We start from the raw sequence: 23,777 nt of genomic DNA on the forward strand, positions 1-23,777 counted from the left end.
ATTGTTATATAATTGCTGACCTCTTCCAAGATTTCTCACTGAAGAAGTCAATAGCTAAACTTCCAAAGAGTATGATGACTAGAGAAAACATGCTTTCAAGGTCCCATGAGATGACAGTATTTAAGGGAGGGGACTTGGAGCTCCACAGCTATCTCCTTCTGGGATGGACAAATAACACCTGGTGAAAACGTCCTTGGTATAATCTGGTCCTGAGTCATGTTGGCCTTTAAAAGTAATAACAAACACCTTGAATTGTTCCCAGGAATAATTAAGTGTTAGTTCATGCAGTAGTGGTGTAGGTTCGGTGAATCATACCCAGAACTGTGCACGGCATTGCATTCTGGACCAGTTCTATTTCTAAATGGCCTTCAAGGGCATCCCCATATGGAATGCAATGCAGTAAGGCAATTTGGAAGTAATTAAGACATAATTAAAAATGCAAGTAGAAAAATAGAAACCACTTTGGTGGGAAGGTAACAGTGTTCCAGGTACCTTCGGCTTTGAGTCATGCTGGCCACATGACTACATGACTTCAGAAAGCACTGGCTCTTCAGCTTAGAAATGGAGATGAACACTGCTCCTACAGTCAGAAAACTACTAGCATGTATGTGCGGGGAAACCTTTACCTTTAAGGTATAAACTACCAAGGCCTTCCAGTCCAGAATTGGCTCACAAGATGAATTTTTCCAAAGGCCCTAGGATGGGCAGAAAAAATAATTGTGAGGAACAGGACGAAGAGCCCATAACCAAGACAAAGATATCTGAGTCTAGCGCACAACTGTAACCTGAGTAAGCATCTCAGACAAGAGTTATGAGGTCTCATGAAGATAAAAGAAAAGGAGGGGAAGCACACTGATACTTGCAAGATTAATGTCAATTCTTCAAGGTAAACTAAAGTGATAAATTATAGTATTATTTCTGTTACTATAACTTTATAATAAGTAGCATTAGTATGCACGACTTTCCTAGTCTGGTTACCTTTTTTGGATTGTTGGGTTTTGAGACCTAAACAACTGCCAGGTTTTTCAACTCTCAGATATCAGCTATACACATTACTGTTTCTCTCAAAAGAGCATTTGGGGGAAGCTCAAGAGCATCTGGCAGGCAGGCAGGAGGAAGTTACACTGTTGTAACTGCTGCCAATTGTCAATTACCAAAAATCACAATAGCCTTTTGGCCTAACACCAGAAAAGATTTTGAAAATAATGGCTTATGTTTTCTCTGTCACAAATGTAAAAAAGCATTTTTCCCTATGATTCTTAAGCTTTGCTTTATATTTTAAAGATTCATTTAAATTCCCAGTGGACAGTAGTATTCAGATTCAATTCTCACATTACACTAACCCATCCATATACATCTGTACCACCAAATCCATCTGTAAAATATTATTTTCTTCTCCATTTCTCCAACTCGAACCTCTAGCTGGAACAGGTTCTTGAGGACCCTGAACAATTCAGAAGGCTAAATATGGCTAAACCAGAGTTTAAGAATCTGATGGACAACTTGCAAGATGTCAAAGGAGCAATTGATACTGAACTTGCTGAGGCTACCCTCTATTTTCTTCAGGCTCTTGCTGGTAAAAATAGTTTCTTTCAAATTACAATGGACATTAACTTTTAGCCTAAGAGCTTAAAATTAGAGGACAAATGCATCTTTACAAAATTTCCCCTTACCTTCTCTGAAGATGTTAAGAAGTTAAGAAATACAAAACATAATTAAACAAAAAAAATTAAGATGTTTTTGTACAAATATCTATCTGTTGTTTAAGTGACTATAAATAAGACTTATTAACTGATCAGAAATGAGATAATCAATTACTTATTCAGCTATAATTCCCTGGCCAATACATTAGTCAACTTTGCACTGAGGCTGAGAAGCTACTAGTATTATTTTCAACCAAAACAGAAGAAAGATCTTAAAAACAATTGCACCATGACCCTATCAAAGCTAGAGCCACCATGTAAGAGTAGGGGTGGGGGTGAGAGATTTCCAATATCATTGACCTTGTTTTAAATAAATCCTACACATAATAGGGTGTTATGTTCCAAACAGATTTAACATCTTCATCTGGAAATGCATAGCTATGCCAAAATCTGCTGAAGTCTATTGAAGCAACAAGGGAATCATTGTTTAGTGATCCTAATTGCGACTTCAATTCACTAATTAAGTGAAGCAGATGTCAGTGAAAATCTCTACCATGCTTATAATCTTACTTCAGCTTCCCTTTGCTTTATAGACATATTGTAAATGTGAGGATTAGTCAAAAAGGTATTTATCACTATTGTAATTGCAAATGGTTGCTAAATGAGGCAAGTGCTAAACAAAGACTATCTATACATTTCCATAGGCCCATCATTGGGCAGACACTGCTCATACATGACATAAAGAAATCTGAAGACTTGTCCCCAAATGGTTTCTTAATGGGTAATCTTTATTATAAATGTTATTGTAAATGTTGTATCTAGGATTAAATTGAACAACAAAAAATTCAGAGAATATCTGGGAATGCAATTTTAAATATGGGTGGAGTCTACCAATAGTGCTAATTCATAATGGCTTTACATACTGTATGAACACAGCTATGGCTTATTTAATAAGTTGTGATTTAAATAAACCATGGTTAAGGGCCAATAAACTTCGCTGATAACTTGATCAAAATTTATTAAATGGTTTTTCACTTTGTGAATTCACAATGGCTGAATTCACACACAATAGTAAGCTAGAAACATAGGAGTCTGTCTTAAAATGAAACTGATGTAACTGACCACTGAAAGGTAAATTGCCAGAAATCATAATTGCTGTGTGATTTAGTATAGTTAATCAAGTTTCATTTATTTATGCTGGTTACGCATTCGAGTTTAGAATTTGCTGTAGAGAATGTAACGATTATTAATTTCAAATTAATCTAAATTATCTCTTCCAATTGAGAATAAACAATTACTGTATTTTTCACACTGTAAGGGGCACCCCCCCCAAAAAAAAGTGGATGGAAATGTCTTGTGTCTTATAGAACGAATATTGCAGTGGAAGGAAGGGGGGCTGTTGCAGCAACAGCTACAACTACCTGTCCTGCTGCCGCTGGTCGCCGTGGGGGAATGCTGGAACCTTTACTGCTGAGCAGCTGACTGGTAGTTTGGATTGGCCTCCTGGAATCCTCAGCTGTTCTAGGCAGCACGGATTGTCACCACTGATCGCTGGCACCATTCACTGCCACCGAATGGTGATGGCAGTGATTGGCAGCATATGGCAGCAGTGATCAGCGGCAGCGAACAGCAATCCCCACCACCTAGAACAGCTGATATTCCAAACGGCCATCCAACCATCAATCAGCAGTGAAGGCTCCAGTGTTCTCCAGTGGCAGTAGCAGCTCAGCTCAGCTCAGTTGACCAATAGTGGGAGCAACACAGCAGAGCCCTGACAAGCCACGTTCTGGGGCTGCAATAACATGCTGAACTCGACCTTGTTTGCTTCAAGTACACTAGCCAGATGAATAGCGGGGATGCTGGGAGACAGAGGCAGATTTTTTTTCTTGTTTTCCTCCTCTAAACTAATGTGCATCTTATGGTCCAGCGCATCTTACAATGCTTCTTCAACCAATGCTTCTACCAATGCTTCAATGGTACTGCTACATAAATTTTGAGCAGTTATTTTTTATGTACCATTTCCTAAAACAGATCTATTTTCTTTTTCTATAAAATCCAGAACTGACAGAGGTCCAGATAATGCTATTGGTAGAATCTATGGAAAAAAAGATTGTATCCCAGCAACTGAACCTGGTAAGAGAACTTCTAAAGCAAAAATAATTTGCTTTTGTTGATATTCATTCTTCTCTGAGGCATTAAGATATTACACATGATTTCCCCCACTTCATGGGTATCAAACTCAATTGTGTCTCATGACATCATGTGATATATCATGATGCCTTTGCGGTACCTGGGTGAGCATGGTGTGGGTGTGATGCATTCAGCCCATGAGCCACCAGTTTGACACTCCTGCTCTAGCTGATCTAAGAGGCTAAATGTACAAGGCTATGTCTTCTGCTTATTTATTGTAGAATAACAGCAATGCTAAAGGAACTTTGGGTTCCTATTGTATTTCTATGCTAATAAAACATTGAGGCATATAGAACAGGTTGTCCTCAGCTTATGGCTGCAATTGGTACCAGAATTTCTGTTATTATGTAGGGCAGTTACCAAGTGAGTCACACTCAATATTATGGCCACTTTTAATGACCAATTTTATCATCACTTTTGCCATGGATGTTAAGTAAATCACTGCATAAGTTAAGGGAATCTAGCTTCCCCCATTGACTTAGCTTCTTGGAAACCAGCAGGGGAAATGGCAAATGAGCACATGACTCCAGAACACTGCAAACATTGTTAAATACATGCCAGGTGCCAAGCACCTGATCTATGATCGTATGTGTGGCAATGCTGCAATGTTGTAAGTACAAGGACCAGTCCTAAGTCATTTTTCCCCAGTACTGTTGTAACCTTAAAGGATTGCTAAACCAATGGTTGTAAATTGACTACCTATATATACTTTGGCTACAACTGATATAATTTATTGGTATGCAAACAGTTTCAAATCCAAACATTTTGAGATTGAAATAGATATTTTTACTGTTACCATACTGGTGTTTCATGCTTATATTTTCAGGATCCTCAAAGCAGAATTGCATCGCTTCCAGTAAGACTGGGGCAATTACAAGGTTATAGCATTGCAAATTTGAAACTTACCACGAATATAATGCCATATAAACGCTGTATTTTATTTTGGCCTCAATTGATTTTCAACATGTGTATGTTACTGATCAAGTACTGCAAATTCTATTTTATTTGTTTCTTGTTTCCAAAGGTTGGAGGAATCCTAGATAAATATTTCTGGAATGAAAAACATAATTTTATTGTAGAAGTCCAGGAGTTACCTGAAGAGGAATGGGATATAACTGAAGCATTAGTTAAAGAAATAAGTGAAATATCCATTCAACGAAGTGAATGCACTGTTACTGGATCTGTACACCCTTCAGCTCTCCCTTCAGCCCTCCCTGCACTGTATGTGGCTCTATTTGGAATTGATCTTCTATCTAAGGAAAGTTTTTAAGTCATTCTTTTAAATCAGAGTATGTTTGCAGATAGAAAAGAATCGTGTACAAATGCAGCAGTCTAATATATTCAAAAGGAAAGTTGTAATCTAACAGCCTTATTTGAAAGGAAGCTTGCCTGAGAATATAAATTTATATTATTAACTAGATATTTAGTTCTTGCATTCAATTTTCCATAACTGCATTCACACAAAACTCTAAACCATTTGTAGTTTGGTTTAGTGGATTGTTCAAATTTAGATAGGGTCAGTCAGAAACCATTACTGTGATTAAAATAATCATTAAACATAAGGTTAAAAAAAAAACTAATTTAAAATTAAATGTCCTTAAATATATTATTAAATCTAAACCATAAATATATTGCCCCATCTTCTCATTTTAGAATATGACATTTCAGAAATGGATAAAGAATTGCATTTTAAATCTAGTTCTTATTAATTCGTTTTACGTTACTTCTGTCACAATCCAGGAACCTTCTCCTCAACTTATGTTTGGAAGAGAGGACTTGTACAACTGTTACTGGCAAATATAAAAGAACTATAATAAAATTAAAATAAACTGTAAAACTCCTATAGTATGAACTACATAGCTACAGAAATCATTTATCCTCATATTTAAACATTCCTTCAGACCGAGATCAATATCACAGCCACTAACTAAAATTACTTCCTCTTTTTTTGCTTTTTAAAATAATGTTACATTTTTGTGGCTTTAAGTAGTCACATGAAAAACATTTCTCACTCTAACATTTATCAATAGGTCATGGAAGCATAACTATCAAGTAGCTACATTTTTATAAAAAAGCAACTCCATGGGGTGGCTGCATAACCAGAGAGCTTGGAGCAGGAGGTTGAAGACCCTCCAGTTTCAGTCCTGCTTTCACTGTTTCTTTCCCCTTTTGTTTCATAGTCTTATTATATTTAATATACTGTAAAAAGGGAAACAAAATTTCATTTTAAAATTATCAAATTATTTCAGATAGGCTTTGAAATAAAGGAAGCAGGAGACAGAACCTACAGAGATTCTGTATAGTACCATCCTACTGCTCCCTCGACACAGCACTTCTAACGTAAAGGGAGACTGGCTAGTCACAAGTTGGGTATATTTGTTCTCTAATGTGGCATTACTTAAGCTAATGTTGGTAAGTGGATACATTGCATTGTCTGGATTTGAAAAAGAAGAAAATAATAATAAAATGGCTTTCCTATATAACCTTTCAATGCAATAACGGACCAGTCATGTACTACTTATACTGTGATTTGAGTTTCTTATTTGGATCACAAGTTGAATGAAGCTTGGGATAACTTATTTAATGAAGGATTACTGAATAAACTCAATTGCTTGAATTGTATTTTGGCTTATGATGATGCAAGAATCAGCTTATATATTACAATCTGCATGTAAAATTGAATTATGCATGTAGCTTCCTGCCAGAAGTTAAATATAAAATCATAAATCTTATCAAATTCCTACAGAATTAGCTTAAGAATCAGCACTAATTTGCAGACAAAAGAAAAGAATGTCCAATTCTATGTTCCTTTTCAGGTGTACGTTCACATATGTATGCAGATGCCTACTATTCATCACCTCACACATTGAAAAGTCTTCACAAAAAATTATGTTACTCAAAGTAATAATAAATTTAAGCTCCATAAAACTACAAACTCACAATTCACAAAGAATCCTGCACAAACTCAGTTTCAGGTTCACTGCAGCAGCCAGTTGATGGAAGACCTTTCCCCTAAGATAGCTAGCAGGCAGTCCTTTCCAGAAGACTGAGTGAAGGACATGGCAAGATGTGCACAAGAATGCTTCCCTCCTCATGCTATCAAAGTTGGATTCATTTTCCTCCTGCCCCCCAAAAAAGGTTATAGCAATTAATATCTGATATGCTTTCAGCAGCAGAATATCCATTAGTATCATAAAACATTTCAGTTTTAAATTAAATAATAAAATGTAAATAAGTTCAGAATACGTCTAGAGAAGAAGGGGGAGAGGAATGAAAGTGAAGAAGCTGTTTGAATGATTTTCCATTTTTTTCTTTCTTTTTAATTTTTTTTATTTCCAGTATCAAATTCTAAAAAAGTTTAAATGCTTACAGAATACAATTTGCAATTATTATCAGTGCCTAGCAAATTTAAATTATAATCTGCAAGCATATGTATTCAGTTCCAGTTTGATGTAGAAATTAAGAGACCAGGCTAGAAATCAGGAGACTGTGAATTTTAGTCTCACTTTAGGCATGAAACGTGCTGGTGACTTTAGGGCAGTCACTTTCTCTCAGCCTTAAGAAGAAGGCACATCAGCAGGTTATTCAGGTCAGAAGGTGAGCGAGCAACAGCACAGGTCAGGAGAACTGGGGGAATGGCACAGGCCAGGAACACTGCATGGGGGTACTTTCCTTCTTTCCTCTTCCAGCAGGTAGGTGAGTGATGATTGCTGGGTGGGATAGAGATCAATGGATTGCAGGCTAGCTGGAAAATGTTGAAATGAACATTATGCAACTTCAGCAGCAGCCAGTACTACTGAACCAGCTACAACTTTCATACCCTCAAGAATCATAAATCCCAGATTTTTGACACTTTCCCATTTGAGATACCTTGGTTCAAAAACTGTTGCATTGTTTCACCCAGTTTCATGGCAACAAGATGAGGGGAAATCTAACACATAAGAATTAAGGAATATGCACCCCCCCCAAAAAAAATTATGGTATCATTTTTATTAACTTTTTAGTATAAATAATAGTTGTTATAGTTTTGGTCAAGTATCAATCTGAAAATTTTATGTATAATCCCTGGATATTTTTCTGAGTTATTTTATTTCCAATAAAATGTTTTAAAATATTGACAAATTGGTTTTGCAGAGACTACAGGTCACAAAGAAAAACAGTACAGTATGCAGGATTGAAGAAGTTGTTAATGGGCTATATCTCAAACATTACAACAAATCTTTGGCATAAAATTCTTTGCTTTTGGGGAACAAGTGAATTTATAAATTCCTTAATTTACTAAATTTATTTTAAGAATTCTAGAATTATATATTTAAAACCAGCTAGTGTAGTCATAACAATTCAAAAAAGTAGTGCAAGATCAGCAGATGTGTAGAAACACGGTCCATAGAATTGCCAAAACTCAAACACGACTAAATGAAGAATAGCATAATCATTTAATGAAAATAAGCATAACGGGTGACATGATAGCAGTGTTCGGATATGTCAGTGACTGCCACAAAGAAGAGTCAAGCTATTCTCCAAAGCACCTGATGGCAGGATACAAAACAATGGATGGAAGCTAATCGACAAAAGTAACCTAGAACTAAGGAGAAATTTCCTGACAGAACAATTAATCAGTGGAAAACTTGCCTCCAGAAATTGTGAATGCCCCAACACTGTAAATTTTTAAGAAGAGATTGGATAACCATTTGTCTGAAATGGTGTAAGGTTTCTTGAGCTGAGGGTTTCCTGAGTAAGGGGTTGGACTAGAAGACCTCCAAGATCCCTTCTAACTCTGTTATTCTGAAGAATATATAAGAAAGATGTTAATCACTGTAGTCATTTCTTCATGAATCAAGCTTCAATCACTTAGCTTAAAATGCTCCTCCCTGCAATCCGGATAAAATGCATCTTATTTTGACATAAAAATGATAGTATCCTCAAAAGCATTTAAAAGATTGCAATAAGCCTAAAGCTCTTAGGTATGATGGATTTCAATCCCCTACTAGCAATTCTGTTTTATATCCCATTAGAAAGCGGACATGGCAGGGGCTGAGCAATGGCAACATTACGTTGGGGGCTTTTAAGAATTTTCCATAAGGGAATGTGTTTCTCAACTCTGGCAACTTTTAAGTTGTGTGGATTTCAACTCCAAGTTGAAGTCTGTAGGTCTTAGGTCTAGACTCTAGAGGGCTAAGGCACTGGGCTAGAAACCGAGAGACTGCACCTCAAGCTTGGGTGAGTTTATGCCACATCCCCCTCTCCCCCCCCCAGTATCTTTCTCCCTTCACAAAGTTGTCGTTGTGGAGGAAAGAGGAGGAAGGAATAGTAGAAATGCCGAGCTACTTATAAGGCATGATAAGAATAAAATAAAAACTTAAAAATCTTCAAGTTGCCAAGATTGAGAGGCACTGCTAATGAGATCTCACAAGGACAAATTTAAATTTTAAATTTTGGGCTTAGACAATTTAGAACTACGCCACCTATGGTCTGACCTAAGCATAGTACGTACAATTGTCTGCTACAACGTCCTACCTGTCAATGACTACTTCAGCTTCAACCACAATACAGGAGCACAAAATAGATACAACTTAAGGTAAACCGCTCCAGACAGACTGTCTACTGTTGACCTCACACCATTCCTAAGAGGTCTCTAAGGGGCGTGCATAAATGCACCAACCGTCCCTGCCCTAATGTTCCTTTTTATTCGTATCCATTTCATATATTCAAAATCATGTTTATATTTATATATGTTATCTAACACATGCTTGAAGAAATAAATAAAATAAAAATAATAAATAATAAATAAAAGCGCTATCGCCCCTGCCCGCCTTCCCCCACTTTACGCCTTAGAGGGAACACCCACCCGCTTCGCCAAGAGAGCGGAAGTGAGCGGAAACATCCATCTCCCTTCCTTTTTTTTAAACAACGGATCTCCTTCCCCGAGGATGCTGGGAAGGCAAATCCATCCGCGTTGTTTCCTCGGCCCGCCCCTCTGCGATCGGCTGCTCGAACTTGTTTCTGCTTTCCCGACGTGCCCTGCGCCGCGCCCCGCGATTGTTGCTCTGTCACGGTCGCCGCCGGTGCGTAGAAGACGGAACCATGAAGCAGGAAGGCGGGTCGAGACGCCGCGCCGGATCCGAAAAGGCCAAGCTGCCCCCCGCCGAGCCCCCACAACCTCCCCCTCCGGCAGCCGATGTGGAGATGCCAGAGGAGGCGCCTCCGGCCGAACCTGCTTCGGCGGAGAAATCGCAGCGCGAGCTCGACGCCGTCACGCTCGAAGGTGGGGAAGACGGTTGGGGGGAGGGGGCAGAGTAGCATCGCACGCGTCGGAACGGCAAAGGCCAGAGAAGTGGAAAGGGGCGGGGCCTGGAATATCCCCCCCGTCCCTATTCCCATCGAGGTTAGGGGCGGGTAGGGGTGGGGGGTGGGGGTGCTGCCCAAAGTTGCAGGGGCTGCAGTTGGTCAAGATTTGGGGGTGGAATTGCGGTTTGGAAAGTGGGGTTAATAGAGTGGGATTGTTTTTTGTGGGGGAGCAAAAAAATAAACTACAGAAGTTTTAAAGCTACAGAAGCGTTTGGAGAAGGGAGCCTAATTTGGGGGGGATGTGAGGTACTGATAATATAAGCCATAATTCTTCATGTCTTGCTTAATATACTATAATTGCTTGGGATGAAACGGGTTGCATTACTGCTTTTAGACCTTGACTTAATTCCTTGAGTTGAAAGCTAGTGATATTGGGTTTTTCTGAGGCTACCAGATCTGGCCTATGAAAATCTGCATCTGTTTTCTTGCGTGGCTTTTATATTTGTGTAAACCTGCTGAAACGCTATGAACTCCACTGAGAAAGTACATAAAATGCAATCTAATTAGAAGATGTCTTGCTCAAAATTCTGGTTTCTCACAAGTTTTGTGTTGGCAAAGAAACAGGTTTGAATTGCTTAGTATTACAGTGTAATTTATTCTGTAATAAGGTTGTTGAAAAATACTGGTCTAAAATAATCTGGCAGAGCCCACTTTGGATATATTTTTAGTACATTTTTATTTAAAGGGTGTGGTAGATGGTGGAGTCTTTGTTACTTACCAGCTTAGTAACATATTACATTTTAATGGAGATGACTGTCTTATTGGAACAGTAAAGTTTAATGGTTCACAAAGTGGAATCTAAAAAAAAAGATATAGAATAAAATCAAAATAAGCCACACGTGATAAAAATGCAAGAAGCATAAGCAATTGTATTTTTAAAAAATAGTAATGATTAAAATTTTGTAAAAGTGGAAAATATTTTATTTTGATACCAAAATACCAGAATATGGGTATTAGGTAAATTTTTCTGGAAAAACATTCTGCAGCTAAGGTCCAATCCCTGAAAATTGGTTCCATATCAGATTAATCAGCAGTAATGCCAGCATTCAGTTTTCATCATCCACAGATAACTCATGGAGCTCCCACGCTTCAAAATAATGTTGACTTTTACCCATTTGTATTTTATTATTTTTCATCTAGCAGTGGAGGTAAAGTCTTCAAATTAGCCTGTAGCAATACTGAAGTGCCAGTGTAAAGCCTTAGAGCAGGCTGGCTGGGAAGTTCTGGCAATCCGCACATCTTAAAAGTGTGGACTGCCAGAATGAGATTGAGGAACACTGGTTTAGGAGCTACTGAAATCTGCATTATAATCCAGAAACCAGTATCCATCATAGTCACTGCAAACATTTTTCCATACTATAAACAGTTTCGATAGGCATTTGAGTAAGTTTGCTATTAGTTTAAAATAGTATCAGAATTATTGCTTGGAATCCAAAAAATACATGCTAAAACAATACAATATTGTTATGTAAGTTTTTGTTGTATGAATATTAACCTGCTGTAATCAGTGTTGGCCATTTCCTGCTATAATGTTAAGTCATCTTTATTGAACTTACTTTGTTTATTATCCATTGCAGACATTAAAGAACATGTGAAACAACTTGAGAAAGCCGTATTAGGAAAGGAACCCCGTTATGTTCTGCGTGCCCTCAGAGCTTTGCCCTCCACTTCCCGTCGCCTCAACCCCAATGTGCTCCAAAAAGCCATCAGTGGCTTTTTTACATCTAACAGTGCTGTGCGGGACTTCCTCATCAACTTCCTGGAGGAGGCAAGTTAAGAGGAAGTTGAGGTGGGAGATAGGCTGGATATTCCCACTGAATTTTAGGAGGATTGACGTGTATTATCTCTGATTGTCAGACCTAAAGAACCAAGAACAATATGTGAAGTTACTTTTGAATAGTTCCTTTACTGTTGTTCACCAACAAACAAAATCTTGTCAGAATTTTAAAAACTACCTGTAATAACTAATACTTTCTGAAATCCAAGGGAAGGTCCCATCTTGTTCTCATCTTGCCCATCAGATATTTCAAACTCCTCAGTCTCTCTATCATTTGGAAAAGAGCAGTCCCTCCTTTCTGCTACTCCAGATTACATTCCACCACACTGAAACATTTAAGAGTAATTTAAATGTTGAATTATGGAAGTTGGAAAGATGATCTTAAGCCATAGGTAAATTGGCTTTTATGAGAAAGAGAGTGAAATGTCTATTTTTCTTTCTTTCTTTTCCCCCTTCCTTCTCTCTCTTTTTCTTTTTTCTTATCACTCTAAAGCCTATGGACACAGAAGTGGACCTACAATTCCGACCCCGTACAGGGAAGGCAGCTTCCACTCCTCTTTTGCCGGAAGTAGAAACATATCTTCAATTACTCCTGGTTATCTATTTGATGAATAGCAAACGCTATCAAGAGGTACTGGATTGACGTTCCATATGTGTTGTTTCCTAATTGAAAGCAAAGATTTGCCAAGGATAAGATAGACTTAGAGGGTGGAAGAAAGAGCAGGGAATTAAAACAGGAAAATTAGGAGTTATCTAATACTTTCCACAAATATCTGGCTAGCGGTATATATAGGAGAGAGTGAATGTATTAGCAAGAAACAAATGTATCCATTACAAGAATATTGCATCTTTTGAAGATTTTAACCCATAAAATTGGATCAGATTGTAATCAAATAACTAGTAATAATTTTGCAGAATTGTCTTTGATACTGGTCCTATTCCCTCTTCTTATTTGTTGGGTTTTACCACACTTCTTCATTCAACATGCAAACTGTTTTCCCCCAAAGCTAATGTGAATGAATTTTGCTTGCATATGTGCATAGGATTCTCATGTCCGAATGAATATATTATTATTTATTTATTTATTTTTACTAAAATGACTTATGAAAGATTTTAAAAATAATCTTTTGCATATCTGATAGAGCTGATCCATACTTAATGATATTATATAAAACTTCCTTTGGAACTTACATGCTTTTTACATTATTTTCTTTCTTCAGGCCCAGAAAGTTTCAGATGATTTGATGCAGAAAATAAGTCCTCAAAATCGCCGTGCCCTTGATCTAGTGGTGGCCAAGTGTTATTATTACCATGCTCGTATCTATGAGTTCTTGAATAAGTTGGATGTGGTCAGGAGGTAAAATTGGAAGCATTTGGGTGTTACCATCATCTCCTCACCACCACTCCTTTGCACTTTCTTGGTGACATAACCTCTCTCCATTTCTTTTTCTTTTAAAGTTTCCTTCATGCTCGTTTAAGGACAGCAACACTCCGGCATGATGCAGATGGGCAGGCTACTCTGCTAAATTTGCTGCTCAGGAACTACCTTCATTATGACCTTTATGATCAGGCAGAAAAGCTGGTCTCCAAATCAGTATTCCCTGAGCAGGCAAACAATAATGAATGGGCCAGGTATCTCTACTATACTGGTAAGAGGAAACAGCTGGTCCTTTTTGATATAAAATATCATACTCTGTGCTTGATTATAGTTATTAAGGTTGTGCTTATAATTATTAAGGGTGTGCTTTTGACCATAAAGGCAAAACAGAACGAGTTAACATGTATTAATTTATCGTTAGTAAAAGCAAAATAAATTATGTAAACTAAGATTTTCTATACTCTTCTCCTTGAAGAATAGAATATCCTCCTTAATCGTCTATATATGCTTGCTCTTATTTTTTTAAAGGTAAAAATTAGAAACATTTAAAAAGCTATCATTCTTATGATGTTTAATAGATTATAAGTGCCATACTTTTCTGCTACTGTCAGATGTCCACATTACTTTTGGATTTATTTCAAGCAATATTGGGCTTAAGAGTGCAATAACTGGGAAGGGAACAATTATTTTGGAGTGTTTACTTTCCAATTTCTTTTAAGTTTTGTGATGCCTATATTTATATTTGCTCAGTAGTTTCTCAACTACTTACTATAATGGTGTCATAAATTAATTTATTTTAGTTAAACACATTCAATTATGAGAAACACATTTCCAAGGAGGTAATTTACCTTGAATGTAATAATAAAAATAAGCAACAAAGAAAAACTAAAAATTCTAATGTAAATATTTATGCTATGTAGAACTACACAGAGGTGCTTGTCCACGTAAAATACAGCTCATTTATTGGATTGAACATGAGTATTAAACAAAAGCATGTCAGGTTAAGGTGATCTTGAGCCCTGGATTATGTGATGCCATTAAAGCCTTTTTTAATGAAACATTCTAAAAACATTCAGAACACAGTGGCTAGAAAACTGGTGGCATGATTCCTTGCCATTTTGTAATGTAAAATACAGATAAATTATAGTATACATCCTAAAATAAAATAACAACCTTCCTACCATGGTCTCAATCACTAAAACATTAAAAACAACTACAGGTAATCTTCAAGTTACGAATGTAATGGAACCTGCCAATTGCATTCGTAACCCAAGGATTCTTTGGAGTGAATCATATAAAATGAACATGAAAATTCCCTGCTTTTGCCCATTCAGTCAGTAATTGAATGCGTAGGTAATTAAGTGCACATGAGATATCTCAGGGTGGGGAAGGCCATCAGGGGCCTACTAATGGAACAGATCATCTACTTAAGATCACCCTTGACCTCTACCGACCCACTGAGATAATTCATGCTCTTCACAATTGCTTCCTCCCACCCATCCTACCACACTAGATCTCCACAGACACTGGGCCTGTGGAGACTCAACTTGCAAAGATCTAATGTACTGTCTCCTCTCCAGCCTCTCTGCCATGGTTTCATTGCCTGCTCCCAGTGCTCCAAAGCAGAATGGGGAGAGCAGAGGGAGAGTGGGACGAGCATGCTCTGCTTGGCTTCTCTGATTCACCGAGGCTGTCCACCATTGCAGAAGTGGCAGGCAACCTCAGTGAATTTCCCCCAAAGACTTTCAGTCTTGGCATGGAAAAGTATTTGTATACTGACAAAAAGCTTTGGGGCAGCAAAATCGTATTGCTTCAAACCTCCTGTCCGCTTGCAAATACTTTTCATGCAAAGATTGGAAGCTTCTGGGCACCATGATCTCACACGACTTCAGGCACCCATTCTTTGCAAAAGCAGATGATCACAGCCCCCAATGGCTTCTAGTCTCAATGCAGAAAAGTGTTTGCAAGCCAATCGGACGCTTTGAGACTGTGATTTCACAGTGATCTTGCGGGAAAATTCAAAGGTATAGCTATTGTCATGTATAATAACCACAGTGGCTTCATTTGCCTGATGCTATACTGGGATTAGATAATAGCAGGATTTACTATGTTAAAATGTTCCCTAGACTATTACAGAAAAGCCCACATTTGATTGAATATTTTTCCTTGAGGAAATATTCTTGATTTCTATTTCTAGTTTAGTAAGACAATACAAATTCACATCACAAAGGGAAGCAGAGGGAAATCTAACATCTCAAAGTAGCTTTATTGTGAACATTTGCCCTAATCTTTCTTAGCACTAGTTTTTTTTTCCTTTCCAGGCCGTATCAAAGCCATCCAATTGGAATACTCTGAAGCTCGGAGAACTATGACAAATGCGCTGCGGAAAGCACCCCAGCATACAGCTGTTGGCTTCAAACAAACAGTGAGAGCTTATTCCTCCAGAAGTGCTGTGGCCTGGGGATGCATGCATTCTGTGGCTACTAACTGAACAACTGCTGTATTATTGTATCTCTGATTTAGGTTCATAAGTTGCTGATTGTGGTGGAATTGCTACTAGGGGAGATTCCAGACAGACTGCAGTTTCGGCAGCCATCTCTGAAAAGATCTCTCATGCCCTACTTCCTTTTGACACAGGGTAAATATTATTGAGGGTCATACCTAACAATTCTTTGAAAAGATGTGGCTCTTGACTTTTAGTTAAGTACTTTTTAAAAAATTGGAGTGTAAGCAGAAAAATATAAAACTCTTGAGTCCCTCGTGGAAGAATTCTCAGCAAGTGCAGGTAAACTTGCTCAGATGCTTGGGGAGCCACGGAAATTCATGCTAGTCCTCATGTAGTCACAATTGTTTTAAGTAGTACATTTGCCTAGACTAATGTATTGATAGTACCGATTTCTGGAGTTTAAGATTACTTGTTTTTCATTGTTGCTGGCAATGGGAAACCAGCAGACTGCAGTAGCATCCAAAACAGAGAAAGTGTTGTTCCTGCTGCTGTAAACGATTCTACACACGTTATATGGAAAAATGATGAAGTATATGAGGGGCTGATTGCATATATACTTTGCTTTACTCTGATAGTCACTAAAAGTTGTCCAGGTATGTCAAAGAAACTGCAATTTTTAAAATAATGTCATGATTATGTCTGCTACAATGAAAAGTATCTGATGATTAAGTTTCTCATAGTTATAACTATTCATTACATTGCTTATATGAAATAAAAGGTCAAGTATTAAATCGTAGACTTTAATAAAGGAACCTCAAGAACAAGTGTACACAGATTGCAGGTGCCTAAATCCTTCACATATTGTTTGTTTGTTTGTTGTTTATTAGTTTTGTATGCCGCCCACACCCGAAGGACTCCGGGTGGCTCACAATAAACAGGGAAAGGGAAATAAATAAGACAATACAAAGAATTTAAAAATGCACAACATTCACAATTGAGGCGGGGCTGGATATTTCAACAGCACCCAGCCTGTCAGAACAGCCAGGACTTGGTAGCTTTACGGAAGGCCGGGAGGGTAGTAAGAGTCCAGATCTCCACGGGGAGCTCATTCCAGAGGGCCGACGCAGCAACAGAGAAGGCTCTCCCCCGGGAGGTTGCCAGCTGACATTGGCTGGCCGATGGAACCCGGAGAAGGCCAAGCCTGTGAGATCGAATCGGTCTTTGGGAGGTAATTGGCAGGAGGCGGTCTCTCAGGTACCCAGGTCCGATGCCATGCAGGGCTTTATAAGTAACGACTAGCACCCTGAAGCGTGTCCGGAGACCAATGGGTAGCCAGTGCAGGTCGCGGAGGATAGGTGTAATGTGTACCCAGGTGTAACCTGGGTGCACCCACAATTGCTTGCACGGCTGCATTCTGGACTAGCTGAAGTCTTCAAACACTTTTCAAGGGCAGCGCCATGTAGAGCGTGTTACAGTAATCCAGTCTTGAGTCTTCATACAGCTCTTCAACTTAACCCACTTTTGTATCCTTTTGACAGCTGTTCGAACAGGAAATCTAGCCAAGTTCAACCAGGTTCTCGATCAGTTTAGTGATAAGTTCCAAACAGATGGAACATACACCCTCATCATCCGGCTAAGACACAATGTGATTAAAACAGGTAAGAGACCCTTAATTCCTTGTCGTTTTCCATCTGGTGGTAACATAGACTTTAAAATTCTATCTAGGAGAACCATCTCCTAGTGACATGTTCTCATTTTTCTCTTTCTGAAGAGAAAAAGTTTAAACTAATTCCTGCTTTTATGAATGCCCCCTACAAATAGAAAGAAAAATCACAATTACTTGTCTTTGCTCTTCTTTTTTGACCTTTGTGCTGAGAGATAGAGATAGAAATATATATACAGAGACATTGGTTTTCTTTTACCCTTTCAATGCAGGTGTTCGCATGATCAGCCTTTCGTATTCACGCATCTCCTTAGCTGATATAGCTCAGAAGTTGCAATTAGATAGCCCAGAGGATGCTGAATTCATTGTTGCCAAGGTAAGGGACTGTACAATTTACAATCTTCCAGACATCCTAAGCAATTGGGTTGCACTTGAAATCCATTAGGTACCAATCTTTGTGATAAGAGAAATTGACTTTGGCTATTTGGAAAATTCCAAAACATAGTGTTCAAAATGCTGATTGCTTTAGTTTTTAATGCCTGGCATCACATGTTTTTGGCATTAATATCATAGAATTGAATAATATTCTTTCCTTTCCATTAGCAGATCACATAAATCTTATTTTCCCACACAAGCTGTGAAAAGCTTTCTCTGATACTTCTTTGCCTTGCTCTTCTAAGTTGCCATTGGAGGGCCACCTAACTATTGTTGTGCCTTGATTCCCAGGCTATTCGGGATGGTGTGATTGAAGCTAGCATCAACCATGAGAAAGGATATGTTCAGTCAAAGGAGATGACTGATATTTATTCCACCCGGGAGCCTCAACTTGCCTTCCACCAACGTATTTCCTTCTGCCTGGACATTCACAATATGTCTGTCAAGGTAAGGCAAGGATGGTCAATGTTTAAGGACCCACTTCAGCCTCCTAGTCGTCCAATGATGACGTCATTTAAAGGAGAAGCATACATTTTTCTCACACACTTTGTGGGTGGGCTTTTGGAGCATCAGGGATGGTGGTCTCTCAGAAGCTGACTGCCCCCACACCACAAAGATATAAAAAAAACCACAAAGCCTAGAATTTGGTCATTTTGCTGCAAAAGCAGTTTAGGGTATTGAGGAACTGCCTGCAAGCTGTATGAGATAAAAGATGAAATGTGCATTAGAATTCCACAAGGGGCCTTCTGACTGTAATAATGTCTAAACAAAGTTGAAAAGAAGGGAGCTTTGATTCTCCAGTTAATATCATCAATAGTTTGTCAAACATCAATATTTAAGTAGTTTAAGATCTCTAAAGGCCTATGTAATATTAAGGCATTATTTTCAGATGTGGAGAGGCAGGGAACTCTCCAATTCTGGGAAGACATTATGGCAGACAATTCAGTTCCTGTCACTAAAGACAAAATAAGAAGATATATGTAGGATTTGGTTTCAAGTGGAGGGCTAGAACATTTCCCCTTTCAATTGTTCTTTTATGCCTTTGCCTCTGCTATTGAAGATGAATATGTGGAATCTTTCTGTGAGTTTTCTTTTTGAAATTTACCTTTAACTTATCGGTGTTTGCTCTTTTCATTTTCTCTCATTTCTAGGCTATGAGATTCCCCCCCAAATCTTATAACAAGGATTTGGAGTCTGCAGAGGTAGGTTTCCTGTTAATCACACAGAAAGCTCCTTAGTCAGGGTATTGTTTTGCATAAGATTAGGACTGGCAGTCTTATTGAGCTAGGTCCTATTGATCTTGGGCATTAGATTACCGAATATTAAATTGCTGAAATTGTGTGAGATTTAAATACATAATGATTTGTTGTAATATCTTAAAACTTGAATTGTGAGATTTCAAACATTTTTAAATTAATGTTTAATTTTGATACCATCTAGAGCAATGTTTCTCATCCTTGATCATTTTAAGATGTGTGGACTTACTTCTAGAATTTCCCAGCCTGCATGGCAGGCTGGCAATTTTTGGGAGTTGAAGATTCAGTTGGCAAAAATTGAGAAACAGTTATCTAGAAGAGAGATGGGGAGAGAGATGGAGTATGTGTGTGTATCAACCAATTCAGATCAAATATCTCAGAAATATTTGAAATGCAGTTCTCTTGCAGTTTTCTCTCTCTGCAGTATGACAGCCATATGAGCAAATTTACAAGGGGTGAAATAATACCATCTTTTAAACCTTGTTAAAAGCTTATAGATATAATTTGCACTGAAATTCAGTTTTGATGTGTAGCAAATAAATGACACTAAATTGTACCGTGACCTTTATTTTCCAGGAGCGCCGGGAGCGTGAGCAGCAGGATCTAGAATTTGCCAAGGAAATGGCAGAGGATGATGATGACGGTTTTCCTTGATGCTCTGTAGGGATGGCATATTTGTTTGCAACCTTTTTTGTTTATTTTGTTTTTAAATGCAAAAATTTATTGTCTGAAAACCAGAACTTGCCTTCTTTCCATATTCTGCATGTTGGGGGCGGTACAATATATATATATATCCTCTAGCTGCTGCAGGAAGAAGACCCAGGACCCCAGATTAAAGGGTTTGTCCTTGCTTCTGAACTAAAGATCACTGTGGTTTTCAGTCATAAATGTTTCCTATAATGGGCCAGGCTATTCCAGTATTGTCTTTACTGGAGTTTTACTCCAACTGGCAAAGTAATTTCAGTGACAGATCTTTGTTAAATTTTGTTTAGGACTTTTAAATAAAAGTTTGAGGAAAATAAAATGCTTCTTAAATGGAACTCATGTTTACTCAGATCTAACTGGAGCACTGGCAATATAGGAATTCAAACTATTTTTTTTCCCTGATTGATATTGGAATGCCTAAAAATATCATCCTATTTGATAAGAAAAAATAAGTGTTACATGCAGAGGAATACAGTCTGAGCACCAATTAGTGAAAGAAAACATGGTTTTTAAAATAAAAATAAATATAGAAATTAGATAATTTTTCTTGCATTTCTCTAGTTTTTGTTACCTTGAGTAATTGGTTCAATAGCAGTAGCACTTAGATTTATATAACGCTTCATAGTTCTTTACAGCTGTCTCTGAGCAGTTTACAGAGTCAGCATATTGCCCCCAACAATCTGGTTCCTCATTTTATCAACCTTGGAAGGATGGAAAGCTGAGGCAACCTTGAGCTGTTCAGAATCGAACTGGAGTGAGCAGTGAGTTACCCTGCAGTACTGCATTCTAACCACTGGACTACCATGGCTTGTAAAATTATTACAATATATTTTACTCAATGACAAATTAACCTCTTGCAGGAGGACTCTGACTGGCAGATTACCCACTTAGTGAAATACATCATAAGCATGTGGCAGATAATAATCAAGAAATATATTAATATAATTATGGCAAGAAATCAAAAGATGGCTTGAAAGGTGGAGACATTTATAGCAGTCTTGGTAGGATCATCTGCAATTATCAAAATTCATTTGTTCATTCAAAATACATTACTCCAAATAAATGACTATTTTAAATGGTCAAAGAAAATATTACGATAGCAAAAAATTATCAATCCATTTATCTGGAGTGGAAAAAGACCAAATTATTTTTTTTTTTAATGCGAGGTTCAAAACACAGATCTTGATCTTCCAAATTTAAATTTTTATCATACAGTTACCTCATGATGAGTGTAGGGCAAGATTTAACAGGTGGAAGGTTATTAAAGAGATCTAGAATTAAGGAAAATACAATTACATGTGCAGATAGAGTTTATTCAAACTATGAATAGATTAAATTCTTCATTAAAAATGACAGCATTTGAAATGCTTATACAAAATCAATGGCATCGTTAGAGCATATATAAATTCCTATTCCAATATGACAATAAATAAAAAATTGATAAACTACACAACAGTGGGGGAAACTACATGAAACCTTTAAAATTCACTCCAATTTACAATCAAAGAAAATTTATATATAATATTTTATGAATGATATACAACTTAATTTTCAAGATAGATAAATCATTAAATAGCAAATAGTGTAAATGCTGTGAAGGAACATTTTACTATGTGGTAGATATGGTAGTCCTCAATGACCCATTGCTTAGCAACTTCTCAGAGCTATCTACAATTCAGTTCCAGAGTCCAATGGCTGCACACATGCCCCCCCACAATGATCACATTTTGGGCATTTAGCATCACATGCACAAAAGCCCTTTTGCAGTGTGTATACATATACACACACATACCTATAGAGAGTACTATCCAGATAATTTTAGAAATTAAACTTGAAATCATATTTTAGCTAGGTATAGTTCCAGCATATATGTATAAGAAATATAATTTACTGAGATACATGCTCACAGCTACAAAACATTGCCCAACACTGGTATCAGCGTGAACAAGATCCGATTAGAATCTTAATTTGAAAAATATGCAACAATTGTAAAACTAATAGTATTTATCCACAACAGAAGTTTTGTTTAAAACTAAAAATTCAAGCAAAAATGGTTTCTATCTAATCAATGCATCACACAGCAAGGCAAATAGAAATATTTACAATAAGGGTTCTAAATATTGCAAATTTGCAAAAGTATAAACAAAGATAGAAAACATAACTGCTTTTTCAAGCAGTTCATTTTTCTTTTTTTTCCTATCCTCTTAATATGAATAATATATAACAATACAATGAAGACCTTAGTATTAAATATGAAACTCAAAATTGTAAACATTATAAAATAATTGAATGTGTTTTGCTGTTGCCAATCAATCCCATCGTTAGCTCTATTTGTACAATTCAAGTAACTACAGATGGGGCCAAAGTATTGGCACCCTGTACTTTTCCCAAAAGAATTGCAATTTGCTATAAAACAAATTGAAACAAATTGGAATCTATCATTGAATATTTCATAATCCATAGAGTAGACTTCTGTTGTATGACTCTTGTAAGTAACAAAACAAATTAAAATGGCATGAACAAAATAATTGGCAACCACAATCAACCACTTTCTGTAGCTCTGAAAAATACTTCTAGACTTCTCAACTGGCAATTTGTCCTATTCTTGTTGGGCAAAGGTGTTTTAGGTTTGATGGATTCTTCCAACAGCAAGTTTTAGTTCTTTCCATAGTTGTATTATTAGGTACTCTTAGACCACTTCAGAGCAGTTGAATTTTCTGCCATTCTTGGATCCTCTTGGATGTATGTTTTGATTCATTATCCTGGTGAAGGACCTGTGACCTGCAATTGAGACAGAGCTTTCTAACACTGAGCATTATGTTTTACTCCTAGAATACCTTGATAATCTTATAATTTCATTATGCCCTGAACATATTCAAGGCACTGCTGCCAGAGACAGCAAAGCAACTTCATACAATTATGGAATCGCTCCTGGTTTCACAATAGGGATGGTAAAAACACTTGTTCTGTGAATATAGAACTGCTGTGGCTCACTAAAAACCTCTTAATTTTATTTCATCTGTCCAAAGCACATTCGCCCAGAAGGACTGGTTTGTCATTGGTTTTAGGAAACTCCTGGGTTTTTTGTATGTCTTCCTGGATCCTTTCAGCGGGATAACAATATATGGTGTAAATTGATATTGTTGCATCTTGATCTTGAAGTTCAGCCCAAGTTTTGTTCTTTCTTTCTCCACCTTCAACTCTCCTTTTGTTCAATTTGGAAACAATTTTCCTTTTGAGACCACATTTAGAGAAGTTAACTACAATCCCATGGCTCTTAAACTTCTTGTTTGTTAGCAGTTATAGTCACAGGGACATGAAACTCTTTGGAGATGTAGTCTTTATCTTTAATATGCTTGATCATTAGCATTTTCCTTTTTGTCTTGAGGCAACTTTTTGTTCATGTTCATGAACAAAAACACAAATTGCTGAGTAGTTTTTCTCATTCAGCTATGCTGAGAGATTGATTATGAGATTGAAATGATACTAAATGATATTAAGTAAATAGTCCACTTGACATATCACATTTAATATCTTTTAACTTCTAAAGATATCAATAATTATCCATCCCAGTTTTATTTTTTAAAACTTATTTTTATGACTATGTCATCACACATTAAAATCTAAGTGTCAATAGATTATGGAATACTGAATTAGGTTTAGGTTAGGTTTATTAGATTTATATGCCGCCCTTCTCCCAAGGACTCAGAGCGGCGTACAACATTAAAAGAAACACAATACAAAAGTTTTAAAAAAATTAAATAGAATATCCCAAACCCAATTAAAATTGACAATGACATTTTTTTTAAAAAAAATCAAAATTAACAGTGATCAATAATTTGTTTTGTTCAGGCCAGGCTGGTTTGCTGGAAAAGCCAACTTTTTAGAGTGCGTCGGAAGGACCAGAGGTCGGGGATTATACAAAGCTCCGGGGGC

The 23,777-nt window shown here is 37.3% G+C and overlaps 2 protein-coding genes across 9 annotated transcripts in view; both read left to right on the forward strand.

The window, feature by feature from the left end:
- GSDMA (gasdermin A) overlaps nucleotides 1–6,455 on the forward strand; it is a 50,053-nt gene extending 43,598 nt beyond the window's left edge. For all 8 annotated transcript variants that reach the window (XM_032235036.1, XM_032235034.1, XM_032235037.1 and 5 more), the window contains 3 exons: nucleotides 1,423–1,576; nucleotides 3,703–3,776; nucleotides 4,858–6,455. In XM_032235036.1, coding sequence (XP_032090927.1) covers nucleotides 1,423–1,576; nucleotides 3,703–3,776; nucleotides 4,858–5,103 — 474 coding nt within the window. In that variant the 3' untranslated portion in view covers nucleotides 5,104–6,455. The remainder of the gene's footprint in view (nucleotides 1–1,422; nucleotides 1,577–3,702; nucleotides 3,777–4,857) is intronic.
- A 3,351-nt stretch (nucleotides 6,456–9,806) lies between these two features.
- Nucleotides 9,807–20,176, forward strand: PSMD3 (proteasome 26S subunit, non-ATPase 3). The gene is made up of 12 exons (XM_032237065.1): nucleotides 9,807–10,098; nucleotides 11,759–11,949; nucleotides 12,452–12,589; nucleotides 13,179–13,315; nucleotides 13,417–13,607; nucleotides 15,658–15,761; nucleotides 15,860–15,974; nucleotides 17,321–17,440; nucleotides 17,718–17,821; nucleotides 18,172–18,327; nucleotides 19,032–19,082; nucleotides 19,713–20,176. The coding sequence occupies exons 1-12, from the start codon at nucleotides 9,918–9,920 to the stop codon at nucleotides 19,788–19,790; spliced, it is 1,566 nt and encodes a 521-aa protein (XP_032092956.1). The 5' UTR covers nucleotides 9,807–9,917; the 3' UTR covers nucleotides 19,791–20,176.
- Nucleotides 20,177–23,777: the final 3,601 nt, after the last annotated feature.

Source organism: Thamnophis elegans, chromosome Z (genome assembly GCF_009769535.1).
Source record: "Thamnophis elegans isolate rThaEle1 chromosome Z, rThaEle1.pri, whole genome shotgun sequence".
Lineage (NCBI taxonomy): Eukaryota > Metazoa > Chordata > Lepidosauria > Squamata > Colubridae > Thamnophis > Thamnophis elegans.